The sequence below is a fragment of the Salvelinus alpinus genome, chromosome 24, assembly GCF_045679555.1.
Source record: "Salvelinus alpinus chromosome 24, SLU_Salpinus.1, whole genome shotgun sequence".
NCBI classification, from domain to species: domain Eukaryota; kingdom Metazoa; phylum Chordata; class Actinopteri; order Salmoniformes; family Salmonidae; genus Salvelinus; species Salvelinus alpinus.
In genome coordinates, this window is record NC_092109.1 from 21811058 (window position 1) to 21829290 (window position 18233).

The 18233-nt window shown below is 42.6% G+C and overlaps 1 protein-coding gene across 1 annotated transcript in view; it reads right to left on the reverse strand.

Annotated features, from left to right (window-relative positions):
• Positions 1-18233, reverse strand: part of LOC139552311 (BMP/retinoic acid-inducible neural-specific protein 1) — a 142424-nt gene that overhangs the window by 22580 nt on the left and 101611 nt on the right. Inside the window, exon 6 of the mRNA XM_071363926.1 lies at positions 1567-1803. Within this exon, the coding sequence (XP_071220027.1) occupies positions 1567-1803 (237 nt within the window). The remainder of the gene's footprint in view (positions 1-1566; positions 1804-18233) is intronic.

The window sequence follows — 18233 nt, forward strand, 5'->3', positions numbered from 1 at the left end:
CTTGTTAATAATATATAAGTATGAGCCCCGTCAGGTGGATACTGAGCGACTCCCTTTGGGAGTATCCTGGACCATCCTCTGTACTTTACTATTCTGACTTGATCAGTAGGGGATGGGACAGGGGATGTGACTGAGTATGTGTGTGAATATGTGTGTGGCCAGACATAACCGCCCGCTATATGGGTCATTCGCTAGGCATGTGGAATATGGTGGCTTGTTGATGGGGTTTCACCAACTGAAACGATGCAGATTGCGTTTTAATTGTAACGGTTTTATAATGATGCCATCCATTTTGAAGAATTGCTTGCTGCTCGAGACACATGTTCAACACACAAAGGCTCACAGACATACACACGTGTATACAAGCGCATGTACACACACGAGCGCACGTACACACACACGTGTACACAAACACTAACACACACACACCAAATAGTCACACCCACACACCAAATAGTCACAAATCAATACCATTACCCTTAACACACACACACACACACACACACACACACACACACACACACACACACACACACACACACACACACACACACACACACACACACACACACACACACACACACACACACACACACACACACACACACACATCTTACAAGGTCGCATGTTCTATGTTGCAAACTGTTTAATACAGTGGGTTCATCTCACAGTAATGCCACATTGAAAATCTACAGAAGTTATTGTTTCACCCTTGGGTTCATGCATGGGCCTGTACTGATTGCATGGTGGGTGGCTTCCCTATGTGACTGAGTGACAATGGCTCCTCACACACATTTAGCCTGTGGCATGCTTAGTGAAACCTGGCTGAGGGTGGTAGAGAGAATTGACTGTTACAATTAACTGCTAGTGCCTTCTTCTAAAACAGAAGGCGTTAAAATGGGCTGCTGAATTATTCATACCACACTTTATTGCAAATTGGCTCCAAGAAGTTAACATGCACGCGTTATGTGGTGTATTCTATGGAAGGTGACTCACGTAAAATGACGACACCTGAATAAAAAACAGCTGAATTTAGAGCTGACTGTCAGTGGATATACCATTATATCACTGTTTGCTGTGGATATTGGATGCTGTAAAGACCTGCATCTGGTGTTCTGTTTGAGGACAGATCAGTGGAAGTAGCCCTGGCTTCCGACCGGTCATTAGTGCCTAGCTGAGGTCCATATGCAAATGGTCCTATAGTCATAATTGGCCTCTACGCAAACCAAAGAGGGAAGACAAGAGAGGAGCTAAGTCATGGGATATCCTTATTATTTCTTATCCTCTTTCTTGCTATATTAGTTAATTTAACCTGTATCTAAGGCAAATATCTTAGTGTATTCCTTACTTTAGGAATATAGTTGATGGAAGGGGCTACAATAACAATAAATTGCTGTAAAATAACAATAAATTACTAAATACAATACTCAACAGTAACATCACTTACCACAACCATAGTGTTTGTGGACGAAGACACATGGCTGAACAAAACTATAGTAGACTGTACAGTAATCTAACGAGACTTTCAGTAAACTAGAATTTGCCATCATATCCTTTCCTGCTTACCTGAGTTCTCAAAGTCCTTGTAAGAGGTGGCCCAGGACTCCGCCTGCCCAAGCAGGGTGTTCTCCATGATCTGAATGTCGGTGATAGGACAGTTGCATTGTGGGTACTCGTCAGCACACATGCAGATACACTGGCTGTTCCGGCAGACGTACTCCCCCTCCCCATTACACATGATGTAGCTCAGAGCCGACTGAACAAACTTCTCCTGGAGGTACTCTGGAAAGATGACCTGGAGACCTGGAACACAAAGGGAAGTCATTTCTATGACACTGTTTTGAAAGGGGAGGTTGGTATAAAATTGTATTTGAACTGAATGTTTGACCAGCAGACACGTGTCAGTGAAGATATCAGTGAAGATATGTTTTGAGGATACAGTACCAGTCAAAAGTTTGGACACACCTACTCATTCAATTGTTTTTCTTTATTTTTACAATTTCCTACATTGTAGAATAATAGTGAAGACATCAAAATTATGAAATAACACATATGGAATCATGTAGTAACCAAAAAAGTGTTAACCAAAATATGTTATATTTGAGATTCTTCAAAGTAGCCACCCTTTGTCTTGATGACAGCTTTGCACACTCTTGGCATTCTCTCAAACTGCTTCATGAGGTAGTCACCTGCAATGCATTTAAATTAACAGGTGAGCCTTGATAAAAGTTAATTTGTGGAATTTCTTTCCTTCCTAATGCATTTTTTAATTTATTTAACCTTTATTTAACCAGGAAAAGCCCATTGAGACCCAGAGTCTCTTTTTCAAGGCAGACCTGGCCAAGAAGGCAGCAACAATCAATACATTACAGAATTAAAACATACAACAATACAACAACATGATCCAGCCTTAAAAAAGCATTTACACTCCTCTGTAACAGAGTCTCCCATCAACATTTGAAATTCATTCAGTGGCACTAACATATCTAGATGAAGCATGGATTGTAGATTATTCCATGCGTCTGGTGCACAAGAAGAGAAGGCAGTCTGGCCTAATCGTGTGAATGTCCTGGGGACTTTAAGTAGCAACCACCTAGCAGACCAGGTATGGTAACTGCTGGTGGTGAAGGATACCCGACTACAGAGGTAAAGAGGTAGTTTACCCAAAAGGGCTTTGTAGATGAACACATACAAATGTATCTTTCTGCACATATAAAGTGAGGCCCAACCTACCATTTGGTACAATGTGCAATGGTGGGTGAGTGACTTGGCATTTGCAATAAAGCGCAAGGATCCATGATAAACAGAGTCCAGTCTCTGTAAGATGGAGGAGACTGCATGCATATACAACAAGTCACCATAATCAATTGCAGAGAGACAAGTGGCCTGAACAAGCTTCTTTCTAGCCATAGGACAATCAGTTGTGTTGTGACAAGGTAGGGGTGGTATACAGAAGATAGCCCTATTTGGTAAAATACCAAGACCATATTATGGCAAGAACAGCTCAAATAAGCAAAGAGAAATGACAGCACATCATTACTTTAAAACATGAATGTCAGTTAATCTGGAACATTTCAAGAACTTTTCAAGTTTCTTCAATTGCAGTCGCAAAAACCATCAAGCACTATGATACAACTGGCTCTCATGAGTACAGCCACGGGAAAGGAAGACCCAGAGTTATCTCTGCTTCAGAGGATAAGTTCATTAGTGTTACCAGCTTCAGAAATTGCAGCCCAAATAAATGCTTCACAGAGTTCAAGAAACACGAACACGAGCAATGGACATTAGACCGGTGGAAATCTGTCTTTTGGTCTGATGAGTTCAAATTTGAGATTTTTGGTTCCAACCGCCATGTCTTGTGAGACGCAAAGTAGGTGAACGGATGATCTCCACATGTGTGGTTCCCACCGTGAAGCATGGAGGAGGAGGTGTGATGGTGCTTTGCTGGTGACACTGTAAGGGATTTATTTCGAATTCAAGGCACGCTTAACCAGCATGGCTACCACAGCATTATGCAGAAATACGCCATCCAATCTGGTTTGCACTTAGTGGGACTATCATTTGTTTTTCAACAGGACAATGTCCCAAAACACACCTCCAGGCTGTGTAAGGGCTATTTGACCAAGGAGAGTGATGGAGTGCTGCATCAGATGACCTGGCCTCCACAATCACCTGACCTCAACCCAATTGAGATGGTTTGGGATGATTTGGACCGCAGAGTGAAGGAAAAGCAGCCAACAAGTGCTCAACATATGTGGGAACTCCTTCAAGACTGTTGGAAAAGCATTCCTCATGAGCTGGTTGAGAGAATGTCAAGAGTGTGCAAAGCTGACATCAAGGTAAAGCGTGGCTACTTTGAAGAATCTCAAATATAAAATATATTTAGATTCAATGTGTTGTTTTATAGTTTTGATGTATTCACTATTATTTTACAATATAGAAAATAGTAAAACATTTAGAAAAACCCTTGAATGACTAGGTGTGTCCACACTTTTGACTGGTTCTGTACATGTTTGGAAAATAAGGATTGTTTCAGTGACATGAAAAATGACATCACACAAAAAAGAACATGCCTGTAATTATAACAGTAAGCAGACCTCACTACATCACCTCATAGGAGATGGACGACGTACATTATAATACTCTTTTGCATGTCTATACCTTCAAACCAATACAGTATACCTCAAATTATAACAATAAGGAAAGCCCCTGATGGGGTTTGCATGTTGCACTTTTGTCATGACAGATTCTGATCATGAACGTCATTGATGAGTTTTGAACAGGGTTTATAGAGTTGGTTTAAAAGTTTGCCCATGTTTGACTTTGAGCTGTCTTTCTCCAGAGGTCAACTCATGATGTGACAAAATGGAACAGTGATTGATGGCTGCTGTCTTGTTGTGTCTTGTTTTATTTAACACAGCAGTAATTTATTCCCTGTGTGTGTGTGTGTGTGTGTGTGTGTGTGCGTGCGTGCGTGCGTGCGTGCGTGCGTGCGTGCGTGCGTATGCATACGTTTCGGCAACATGCTGCTAATAGATAATTGCCTCTTATGTTAGCAGTGACGTAGCGTTAGTAACCTGGAAGTTGGTTGGCCTGAAAGCACTTCTTCACACTTAAAACTGACAAGGTATTTATACTTTTCAGTTTCCAGCACGTCCATATCTCACCCAAGGGATCTAATAGAAGAGAAGCTCTGACAGCTAAGTCAAAACCCTTTCTCTTCATTACTGGAAATAAATCCTTGGCAATACAAGCCATTGGATTGGAAAAAATGAAATAGATTTTGCTTCCTCATATGAAACCGCATCTTGGCAAGGCAATTTAATCTTAATAGCTTTGATGTTAGTGCAAACAGTGCCTCTGCAAATATGCAACTGAGACCATAACGTAATGTGTTATTGTGCTGTTGAGTGATTGTACTAATTATGTTCCCATACTTGCTTTTTACCCAAACGTGAAAACCGGCTTCAAAATCACAAAATTAAATGCAAATAGATTTTGTGCAGTGCAGCCATCTACTTTTACCCATTTTTGTATCTAACGATATCTTGCCAGAAAATAGACAGCAGGAGAATCAATATGATTATGCCGTTCATTAAATCCACAAGAAAAGCTAAACTGAAAACTGGTGGGTGGCTTCAAAGTAAATGAAGGTCTTAAGATCCAAAGTGATATGAGCCTAATACATGAAGCTATATCCCAAAGTGTACTTATCAAAGTTCATCTTTTGCAACCAAAGATTGTGAAGAATTAAACCTAGATGTGGGTGGGTTTCCTTATAATACTAACTAATCCTTTTCCTTTCATGTTACCTGATTAATAACTGAAACCATGTGCATCTGTAAGTTAGGTTACTACAGTTCAATTACTACCTCTGTGCAACCTAGCTCTATGAGAGTAGTGCAGAGGCATGAAAGAAAGATAGATAGTGTACATGCACACTGTTGAACACTCCCATAGTTTTACTGAGCGCAATTTTTCGACCCGAAGTCTGTCAGTAGTAGGCATACACAGATTTCTAGCGGTTAATAGCATTGGGCCAGTAACCCAAAGGTCCTTGGTTTGAATCTGGTGCCGTTCTGCCATTGAGCAAGACAGTTAACCCTCAACAACAACTGCTCCCCAGGCGCCGATGACATGAATGTCGTTTAAGGCAGCCCCCCGCACCTCTCTGATTCAGAGGATTTGGGTTAAATATGGAAGACACATTTTAGTTTAATGCATTCAGTTGTGCAACTGACAACAGTAGGTTGTCCACCTTTCCCTTTCCCCTCTGCTCTATGTCTCAGTATGCTCACCACATTTACTTCCACTGTGTAACCTTGCTTTGTATTCCCTCTGTGACAGAATACTCCATTCACTATTCTGTCTGTCCACCTCATCAGTCCCAGTGCCCATCAGGGGTAGATGAGAAAGGGAGAGAGGGAGGGAGGGAGGGATGAATGGATCATATCTAACCACAAAGAGTTGGATTGCGAAGGGCTTTTTCTCCATCAGGCCTGTCTGCGGCCCCCGGAGCCAATATTCATTTAGCTTGATGTATTCCTGGGCCTGAAACTTTAATGTGATTTGTGGGGGAATCCAGATGGCAAGTTCACGGATCGACGCCACTCGCTGACAGAGGCAGTGCCAGCGGCCGAGTGCACAATAACAGTGGGTGCCTCAGCTCCCTTATACACCCTGCAAGCACCAGGGCCTCTTATTCTCCTGTAGATATTACAGCATTACTGGCCAGACTGCAGGACTCACAGACACTGGCCGTGTCCGAGTACCCATACTAGCGTACTAAATAGTTTGCGAAGAAAGAATGTTTTATAGTATGTGACATTTAGAAAATAGTACTTCGAATGTGTCATCTAACTCCCGGCATTCATTCATTTTGGTACAATGTGTCAATGTATCTGTTTATCAGTTTTTGTCAAACACTTGAGTCTGAAAAGTTGAGTAAATTATACTAGATCAAACTCCAAAATGAGTATGCAGTTTAAGTATGTAGTTCGCTAGTATGGGTATTTGGACACGGCCATTGTCACTGCTCAGCACAATTACATTACTCTCTGGCCGTGTCAGAATACCCATACTTGCGTTCCAAATAGTAGGCTTTCTGGGTATACACTGAGTATACCAAACATTAGAAACACCACAATTTTCGCCTCCCCTTCATCTACACTGATTGAAGTGGATTTAAAATCAATAAGCGATCATAGCTTTCACCTGGATTCACCCGGTCAGTTTATGTCATGGAAAGAGCAGGTTTCCTTATTGTTTTGTATACTCAGTGTATATGAAGTGTATGTACGGTATATACTGTATATATCAGTGGCGGTCGGTGACGTTTAAGATTAGGGAGGACCTTTTTTTGATGAGCATGGCCACATTTTTATTACAGAATATTGAATGACTGTCTGTTATCCATATTCCCATTCACCAAGGTCAATGTAACATTGATAGGTCTAGGCTACTACATGATACTCAAATTTGCCCTATACCCATCATGAGGGTTGCTACAACCTAGCCTACAAATGAAAGTTTATAACGTAGGTGCACAGGTCGAGAGACAAATTGGATTAATCAAGGTGACAGACAGTGACACATTCAGTACCGCCTTGCACACTCTTGCCAGCATCTAGCTGATCTAGGGTGTATATATTAGTACAAAACAATTGCAACATGTTACATTGTGTAACTAAAGCAAGAGTTTTTATTGGACAAATTCAGATAGGTCCATCCCGTTTCGTTCCCTTTGCTTCCATTTAAGAAATATTTTGCAACAGAACTGGCGAAATGATTACACACACCCCTGATCACCCGCACACAGAGTTCACTTTCCTAGTAGCCATACAGACAATATCATCACATCTTCACGCTCTCCTCCTCTCACATTTTGCCTTCGCTTGTGGACTTCATTGACCAGGCCAACAAAACTCTCCAAGCAAAACATTCATAACATAACCACTACACACAGCCTACATTGTTGTCACCCTATTAGCTAACGTCATAGTCAACATAGCTACTAGAACTAACGCATTAGTAAACCCACAATCCAATCCATGTGTACAATCAGACAGTAGTACACAGCGAGCAGTTTAGCAGTAACCTGGCAGGCCCTGGTGGTAACACACATAAAACCGAAAGCTTACCTTGAATTGGAAGTGTTGGATAGCCATAGCCTGCTAGCTAACATAAATATAATTCATCTCTGTTTGAGTCAGGTTGTTGAGTAGGATAAATTAGCTGCATTAGCAAGCATAAGTGAAACTGAAAATGAAATATCTCCTCTCTCGCTCTGCTGCTTCACCTTCATTTTTGAATAAATTAATTTGTTCAAAACTATTCAGCTATTGTCTTTCTCTCTCTTTGAGTCAACCACTCAGCATATTTTATGCACTGCAGTGCTAGCTAGCTGTAGATTATGCTTTCAACACAGGGATGTAACATAAAACAAAAGAGAGAGGTAAAACCTCTAATAAATACACGGGACGAGACCCGCAATACACTACTCGGGGCGAGAGCCGAAATAACAAAGCACAGGTACTCACAAGACCAACGGACATGGGAACAATGGGGTGGCAGGTAGCCTATTGGTTAGAGCATTGGGCCAGTAACCAAAAGGTTGCTGGATCGAATCCCCGAGCTGACAAGGTAAACATCTGTCATTCTGTTCCCTGGTAGGCTGTCATTGTAAATAAGAATTTGTTCATAACTGACTTGCCTAGTTAAATAAAAATAACTGACAAGACAATTGTTAACAGCGGTCACATATATACAATTACTAATGACAGGAATTGGAATCAGGTGTGTGTAATGAGACAGTTCATTGATGCCTAGAGTCCGGTGACGTAGACCTCCGGACCTGGTGCACGGAAGGGCAGCAGTACTTGGGGAATCTGTGACAGTAAGTCTATGGAAGGGGGTGAAAACCATGAGCCTCCTAGGTTTTGTATTGAAGTCAATGTACCCCGAGGAGGACGGAAACTAGTTGTCCTCTGGCTACACCATGGTGCTACCTTACAGAGTGCTGTTGAGGCTACTGTAGACCTTCATTGCAAAACAGTATGTTTTAATTAATTATTTGGTGACGTCAATATATTTAGTATAGTTCCATCAAAAAATGCTAACTTTTTTAATGTTTCACTACTCGTATGGTCCTCCCCTTACTCCTCTGAGGAGCCTCTACTGGTATTTATGAAAAAATCTTAAGTTGTATAATATGTGACATTTTGAAAATGTAGTATGTAGAACACACTCTACAAAAATGTACGAATAGTGGTGAACAAGCTTGATTGCACATTCGATGATGCCTTCTCAGTATGGATGACGACTAATCTGTAAATCAAAACAAGACGTTGAACTGACATCTGTGCTCAGTGTGTACTTTTTCTCTGTCTCTCAGACTCCTCTCTAGCACACTGCTCTCTCTCAGTCCCGTACCCATTTCTCTCTCTCTCTCTTTCAATTCAATTACATTGTCAAAGTACACATATAGCAACAACGGTTTAACCAACAGCCATAAGGCATCAATAATGATAGTTATAGTAGTAGTGGAAATTGTATTACCATTAACAGCAACTACAACAATATTAATGATAATAATACATTAAAGCAATAGTAGTAGGCCAGTCTCAACATGACAAAAGCCACATGGTATGGTAAGAAAGCCAGAACAAAACGGCAAATATTATTGACATTACATTGTGGTGTACACTGCCCGTCCCTCAGGTTGTGCAAATTTTGGCTTTTCACCTAATAAATATTCGTTTTTTTCTAAATATTTTATAGTTTCAAATTAGTTGTACTGAATGATCATTTTGGGAAAGAAAGATTCTCTTAGGTCTATGTATTTTTCACAATATAATAAGAAATGCAGCTCTGTCTCTACCTCTTCCCGGGGGCAGAGTGAGCATAACCTGTCAGCCTGGGCAGCCAGGTTTGCCTGTGACAACCGGTCTCTATGGCCAGGCTGTGCTCACTGAGTCTGTACCTAGTCAGTGTTCATCGGTTTTCTACCTGTCACAGTGGTCAGATAGTCTGCCACCATGTACTGTCTGTTTCGAGCCAAATAGCATTGAAGTTGACGTAGATTTCTTGTGGTGTCTTTCCGACAGGTGATATTTTTTTTGTTGCTTTATCATAATTTGGCTGGGCCAGATTCTCTGAGTTCTGTCCTGAGGGGTTGGTTTGGATTAATGAACTGAGCCTCAGAACCAGCTGGTTGAAGGGACTCTGTCACGTTCGTCGTAAGGAGGAGACCAAGGCGCAGCGTGATATGAATACATACTCGTTAATTAAACGAAGAAATACTAAACAAAATAACAAAACGAACATGAAGCTATAAACAACGAGTGCTGAAACAGGCAACTACACATTGACAATAACCCACCAAACCAAAATGGAAAATGGCAACCTAAATAGGATCCCCTATCAGAGACAACGATAAACAGCTGTCTCTGATTGGGAACCAATTCAGGCCATCATAGATCTACATTTACCTAGACAATACCAAAACACAATAGATATACAAAAACCCCATGACAAGACAAAAACACACATACCACCCTCGTCACACCCTGACCTAACCAAAATAATAAAGAAAACAAAGATAACTAAGGTCAGGGCGTGACAGTACCCCCCCCCCCCCCCCAAAGGTGCGGACTCCCGGCCGCAAACCTAAACCTATATGGGAGGGTATGGGTGGGAATGTAACCTTGGTGGAGGCTCTGGTTCTGGACGCCGCCCCCCTTCTTAACACTGAGTCCGCTCTTGTAGCACAGACCCGTGGATCATCGTCGGAGGCTCTGAACTGCGGATCCTCGCCATAGGCCCCGGGCTGGGGACCCTCGCTGCGTGGATCATCGCCGGATGTTCTGGACTGGGGACCGTCGCTGGAGACCCCGGGCTGGAGACCGTCGCTGGAGGCTCCGGGCTGGGGATCGTCTCTGGAGGCTGCGGACTGGGGATCGTCGCTGGTGGCTCCGGACTGGGGATCGTCGCTGGAGGCTCCGGACTGTGGCGACGACTGGGGATCGTCGCTGGTGGCTCCGGACTGGGGATCGTCGCTGGAGGCTCCGGACTGTGGCCCGTCTCTGGAGGTTCCGGACTGTGACCAGCCATAGGAGGTTCCGGACTGTGGCCCGTCGTTGGAGGTTCCGGACCGTGGCCCGTAATTGGAGGTTCCGGACTGTGGCCCGTCATTGGAGGTTCCGGACGGTGGCCCGTCGTTGGAGGTTCCGGTCTGTGGCCCGTCGTTGGAGGTTCCGGTCTGTGAACTGTCGCCGGACGCTCTGGACTGGGTACTGTCGCCGGAAGCTCTGGACTGGGTACTGTCGCCGGAAGCTCTGGACTGGGTACTGTCGCCGGAAGCTCTGGACTGGGTACTGTCGCCGGACGCTCTGGACTGCCGAGGCGCACTGTAGGCCTGGTGCGTGGTGCCGGAACTGGTGGTACCGGGCTGAGGACACGCACCTCAGGGCGAGTGCGAGGAGGAGGAACAGGACGTACTGGACTGTGGAGGTGTACTGGAGGTCTGGAGTGTAGACCTGACACAACCCGTCCTGGCTAGATGTTTATTTTTGCCCTGCAAATGCAGGGCGCTGGCACAGGACGCACTGGGCTGTGCAGACTCACCGGATACACAGTACGCAAAGCCGGCGCAGGATATCCTGGTCCATGGAGATACACTGGAGACCAGGAGCGCTGAGCCGGCACCCTCCTTCCTGGCTGGATGCCCATTCTAGCCCGGCCAATGCGAGGAACTGGAATAGAGCGCACCGGGCTAGAATAGCGCACTGGAGACACCGTGCGCTCCACCGCATAACACGGTGCCTGACCAGTAACACGCTCCCCACGGTAAGCACGAGAAGTTGGCTCAGGACTCCTACCTGACTCAGCTAATCTCCTCGTGTGCCCCCGTCCCCAAAACCATTATTGGGTCTGCCTCTCGGGCTTCCGTGCAAGCCGTGTACCCTCATATTGTTGCCGTCCCTCTATTCTCCGGTACTTCTCCTTGTAGTATCGCCGTTCTGCTTTCGCTGCCTCTATCTCCTCTTTAGAAAGGCGATACTCCCTCAACTGTGTCCAGGGTCCTGCTCCATCCAGTATTTCCTCCCAAGTCCATTTCCCCATTAAGCGCTGTTCCTCCTTATCACGCTGCTTGGTCCTTGTTTGGTGGGTTATTCTATCACGTTCGTGATATGAATACATACTCTTTAATTAAACGAAGAAACACTAAACAAAATAACAAAACGAACGTGAAGCTATAAACAACGAGTGCTGAAACAGGTAACTACACATAGACAATAACCCACCAAACCAAAATGGAAATGGCAACCTAAATAGGATCCCCAATCAGACACAACGATAAACAGCTGTCTCTGATTGGGAACCAATTCAGGCCACCATAGACCTACATCTACCTAGACAATACCAAAACCCCATTGATATACAAAACACACATACCACCCTCGTCACATCCTGACCTAACCAAAATAATAAAGAAAACAAAGATAACTAAGGTCAGGGCGTGACAGACTCTTCTCTTTTTAATCTCTTGACATTGTAGGGCTATGTGACGAAATGTTTCGGGGTCGCTTGTTTTTAGATGGTTGTCAAATTTGATGACTCTTGTTTCAATTCGAATAAGGAAAGGGTATTGGCCCAATTCTGTTCTATTCTGCTCAGGATGTAGTGTTCATCAAGGAAATGTAGTGGTCTGCTATTTATGATACTGCAGAGAATTTAACTTTGCTGTTAACGCAAATTTCTCTGTAATTATTTGGATCAAATTTGTCTCAGTTTATATAGATTGGTTTGATCAATCCTTGGTTCCAAATATCGGGGGGAAATACCTTCAGTGAAGATAATGTTGAAGAGTTTGAGTATAGCCAATTTGAATTTGTGGTCTGTATTTGATCATTTCATTTAAAATAACATCAGCACCACAGGACTTTTTGGTTGTAGACTTGATAGTTTTTCCAACAATTATTGTTCTGTAGTTATGTAATTAATCTCTCTCTCCTCTTCAGTCATAACCACCCCATCTGATGGTTTCTTCCACTTCAAAATGAAAACGGAGCAAAATCAGTGTAATGACTTTAGTTGAATCAATGCTTTTTTCCACATCATTTCAATTAAATGACATTGAACCAATGTGGAATAGACGTTGAATTGACGTTTGTGCCTATTTGGGGAATATCAAAATATCTTGCAGTGGAGACATGTTTAGCTCATACCAAACCCATTTGTCTATGTCCTCAGGAAAAATGTTTTTAGGTATCCCGAGTGGCACAGCGGTCTAAGACACTGCATCTCAGTGCTAGAGGCATCACCACAAACTCTGGTTCGATTCCAGGCTGTATCACAACCGACAGTGATTGGTAGTCCCATAGGGCGGCGCACAATTGGCCCAGCGTCGTCTGGGTTTGGTCGTGGTAGGCCGTCATTGTAAATAAGAATTTGTTCTTAACTGACTTGCCTAGTTAAAAAAAGGTTAAATAAAAGAAGAGGAATCCTGTTTAGGTAAAACAACTTATTTTATGACTAAAAGGGTGCCACTCTGAAACATTTAGTCTGATTCCAGTATATGTTTATAGGTAAATGAGTGCCGTATATTTTTTCCACAGCACTACAAACCATCCGATGCCGGAGAGCCAGCACATCAGGGAGTTTAACAGTGGATCCCTAAAGAGTCGCCAATAAAATGGAGGCAAATATCAGAATTCCTTTGCCACCATTTGATAACCTCCAACTTCATGCTCTGTCAGTGCACATAATTCACAGCAACCCCTCTGCCTCACTCTGCCACTAATAAATAGAACCTTGAACGCCAGCTAATCTGATTGCATACATCATAGGCTAAAGTATTTCCTTCACGTATAACATGCATACACTGTGGCAGGACTCAGCTTTCATGAATGCTAAAAAGCGACCCATGAATGCAGAAAAGTGTCCTGTGCCCATGACTTTGCTGTCTCGTTCCAGCTCTTTCTCCCAGAGTTCTATTTTGGTATGCTGATGGATGAGCTAGTGTGGGCGACGGCCGAGCGTTCACGACTCCTTGGCAACGCACACCACTCCTAGTGATGCCACACTCCGCCTCATAAGCTACAGTTTCATCAAAGATTAATTGACCATTGTGTGGCAGCAAATTCGCAAAATAATCATTACCTAATCCATTGGTGCAATAAAGTGCATTACTTTGAATGGGGCATTAAATAACACTGGCTCCTGTTAGTACCGCATAAAACATGAAGACCTCTAAACTGAAAATATGCCTCTTTTTCCTCATGTCCTTCGTAATCAAAGGTGCCGCAAGGTGGTGCTAAGACCGTAACTGTTACTCCTCTGCTTTGTGTGCCCGCTTAGTTCAGATCAATCTAGGATTCTACAGTATAGCTAATGTAACTAGTCATTTACATTTTTTAATACAGCTTTTCACGTTATGTCGGTAGACAACCTCACCTTTTAGAAAGCAGCTTTTTACGGTTCTGGCTATGCCTTACTTAGCATTTAAATGGCTAAAGCGTTTCTATGTCTGTTCTGGGCAGATTATCCACAGTGTTGTCTGTGCGGTACAAGCTAGGAGCTCTCTTGTGTTGTAAAACAGGACTGCTGGTGCAGCAGATTATTTAGCTGGAGAGTGACAACCTCATTTAAGAATGAATAAATAGGAATAATGTTTTGCATCTTGCCCTTGATATCTTCCAAACACTTAAATTAAATCACTGGTTTCATTTTGAGAAAATCATCAAAATGCATGATGCATTACCTACCTAATCTCTCAAGTAGACTACTGGATTTTATTTCATTTTTATGAATACTGGAATACATTATGCAAACACCTATACTAGTGGAACAATAGAGCACTGCCAGAGCTTATCTGGAGAAAAGCATTCATACTAATGTATTTACCTAGAATGCACTCCCCAATAATGCTTGGGTTTCATATAGTAGAAAGATTGTGGTGGCCCAGTCCCATATTTACTGAAGCAACAACAGGTAGATACCAATGATTTATATATACACTAGATCAGGGGCTTTTAGATAACTAATGTTACTGCCCCCGCTACAACCAAAAACATACTTAAATACAAAATTATAATTTTGTCCTTCAAAATTTTATTGAAATAATGTAGAAATCCAATCATTCTTATGGAGACCTGCTGCTACTGAAGAGTGCCAAAATGGCTGACTTCATGGCTTCAAAGCCTTTCAATGGCCAATGCATAGCAGGAGCAATCCACGGTTTACATACATCGTTGGTTGATACAGAGGAATCGAATAATTTATCTCTTTTCTCGAAGAATAATGAGAGAGGCTGTCGTAATCACTGTAAAAGCCTGGCATTCAGGCCGACGACCACCTGCTCAGAAAGGGCAAGGCAGAAATTGCACTTTGCAACAATTGTAGGATTCAATCAGGCGGGGGAGCATAATATTAGCTGTCCATGGTGCTGAAATTTTGCCAATGGTGCTGAACACTGGACACAGAGACACATGGTGAGTCAGGGCAATACTAAACCCATGATTACTTTTTTCTTCTTCTGTACCAAAACAACACCATGACTACAGTGGGGACAATAATGTTATTGATTTATTAACAGTAGTACTTTTATGAGTTTTTGTAATAGTAGCGCCTGCAGACGGTGTCAAAAACATAGTGCTTGTTGTACTGGTGGTATCAAATGATTGTCCCTACAAAATCTGCAACTATGTGATAGAAATGTCTCCGAGGACTAGTCATCAACTGTGCAAAGATATGTTTTCAAACAGTGGAATTGGAAATGTGTTTGTTTGTTGGTGTGCTGCAGTGTGTGTGCTGCAGTGTGAGAGTGGACAAGCTGCTCAGTCACATGCACCAGTAGAATTGAACGCATGCAGCCATGTGTTCCTGTGCACAGCAGCGCAAGCAGGAGCTCGGCTGGTGGGATCTTCAGCTAATATCACACACACTTTCCGGATTAAAAGCCACAAATCACATATTCGACAAGCATCCTGGAGGCGCCAAGCCAGAGAGGTGTGACACTGATGCGTGCAAGCTCCAACATTTCCATCTCGGCTGTAGACAGATACAACTACTCTGAAAGTGTCACTAATTCAAATTTCAACGTCACATAGAAAAAGTGAGGCTGAATGAGCTAGACTTTGATCATAATATTTATATTAACGCCCTGCTTCTTTCATTCGGGTAATTGATGCACTTATTGTAATTATGTTGCCAAAACCAACATATCTATTAAAATCCGAACATTAATACATAGCAGGGTTTCAAAGCTCAAATCAATACATAATCTATAGCTATTTTGAGGTTGCTAGTGCTGCAGAGAGACATAAATATCAAACCTTTTTAGAGGCACTTAAAACTCCATTGACGACAGTGGCCGTAAAAAGTTGAAGCTAGGTAATATTGACCTGTCAAAAATGAGCACCCTTAAATCAGAAAAACAAAATCCCAATCGATGGGAGACAAGAAAGTGTGAGTCCATGGCTGGGAGGTGAAAGGGGGCAGCTAGCATGGCAGCCCAACTGATCCATGGGTGCTGCTGCATGCTGACACAGAGGGGCCTAAAGCTGCCGGAGAGGAAAGAAATAACTGATTTATGGTCCTGCCAGCCCAAGTGGAAACTCACTCTGGATTGACCACCTCCAATTGAGAGTTGACCCTGAGGTCAGTGTGGAGAGATTTCATCAGGTAGCCGGGCACGGCGGTGTAGAGAGGTGAAATAAAGAGTGCAGCTATCCATCTTCAAAATGATCCGGTATTATTGGTTATCTAGAGCCGAGCAAGTATACTTTTATAAAGATAATAATTCCTCAGTTCAAGATGCAGCTGCAATACCAAGAGGCAGCTCAATACGCCACAGTAATAGCTAACATCAGTAGACTGTACGGCATGCTCTCCAAATTGTATTAGGATTTTATCAATTGCATGATTTGTCTTATGATCTTGTGTGTGTGTGTGTGTGTGTGTGTGTGTGTGTGTGTGTGTGTGTGTGTGTGTGTGTGTGTGTGTGTGTGTGTGTGTGTGTGTGTGTGTGTGTGTGTGTGTGTAAAAAGAGATAGATAAAAGAGATATAGGAGAAGAAAAAAGAGAAAGAGGGGCAGAGAGATAAAAGAGAAAGGCTACAGGAGAGAATGTGTGTATTCTTCTATCTGCATAATAAAATATGTTTCCATGGCAACATCAATTTCCTTGCTAATGTACTTAAGCGTCCTAATTAATCTGACAAGTCTGTCATCAAACACGTTTACACTTTTGGTATGTTTGTTTGTTTGTTTCCTAAATCTTTACAACTGCTTAAAAAAAAGACAGGAATCAAGCAGCACAGCGATGACCATCTAATCCATCACTACAGATGAATTACCTACAGGCCTGCTTAATTTATTTTCACTTCACCACTTTGAAATCTGTTGGCTCAGGCTATTCTAACATATTCATAAATCTTCCAAGATGGGCTCCATGGCTCCTGGAAGGAGGAGAGAAGGAGAAAGCAAGAGGGAAAAAAAGATAATTACTTTGCTTTTGTTTTGCAGCTAATTTATGACGGCCATATCGGGGGTGATTGTGGCCTGGGAGATGGTTCAGGGAGTAGGTGGGAGGTAGGAACCCTCTGAAGTCCTCGACCGCCCTGCCTACGCCATTCTTCATGGGAGATGCAGGCCGAATCCATGAATAAGTGACAAAAGACTTGACCGTTTAACTACAACTTGTTAATTCCCACCATCACTTAATTCTCACTGTCCTTGATGGAGTGGCATTATTTATAGTTGCCTACGGAGATACAAAGTACTATGTCTGAGAACAAACCAATATCCCAGGGTTAGTCAGGTTGGTGTGTTAAAGAGAAGATAAAAATTAATTAATGAGGATTGAAAGGATAGTGTGTTTACTCACTAATTATAGAAAATCTTTACAAGAATAAAGCAGAGTGCTACGGAAGTGGCAGACCAGAATGGATAAAAAATATACTGTATTTAATCAGTTAGATTTGACAAAATCCAAAGGGAAAGAAGAGGAAGTGTTTATTCCAAAAATGAAAATAGCTTTGGTATAAAGATTTGAGGTTGGATTGAGGTAAGGATGATGAGGCATGATACCATTGAGTTGTCCTTAAACCATTTTTTCCATGTATTCAAGTACGCATGAATATGCGCTATAAACATTATAGGCCACACTACTCAATGAACTAGGCCTTTGCATGGTCCAGCAAAGCTTGAAGTAAGTCACGCAAGAGGTCTAATGCAAAAATGTGTTCCTGTGTCATCTCAAATTCTGAGGGTTGTCAGAAAGGCGGGGAAAAAAGAACGCATCACTCAGTTTGCCCCATTACTTTGAGCAATTCCGCTTGTGGGGAGAGAAAAGAGTCTGGTTGCTTTGATAGGTAGCTCCCTTGATGTCAGATTCCGTCGCAGCATTTGAATCTAAATCTAAGTGAAACAGAGGAAATATCCAAGCATTGGGAGCTGATTGTTATAGCACCTGTCTATGTTATCTGTGGTTGCCAGCCACCGGCTCACAAAAAGCAGGGCCAGAAAAGCATCTTCCTTTGAACATGTTGTTATTTAGGCGTTCTAGTCAAATGTCAAAGGAGAAAATGCGCCCATGACTAAGCTCACTGTTCTTCTCAAATTGGTTGCAAAACTTGCTGCATTGAGTATCATGGCTGGTTTAAACAATTTCAGGCGTATTCCTCTGAAGCTCTTTCCATAATGTATCTCTGTTGTTCTGATCCAAAGGGG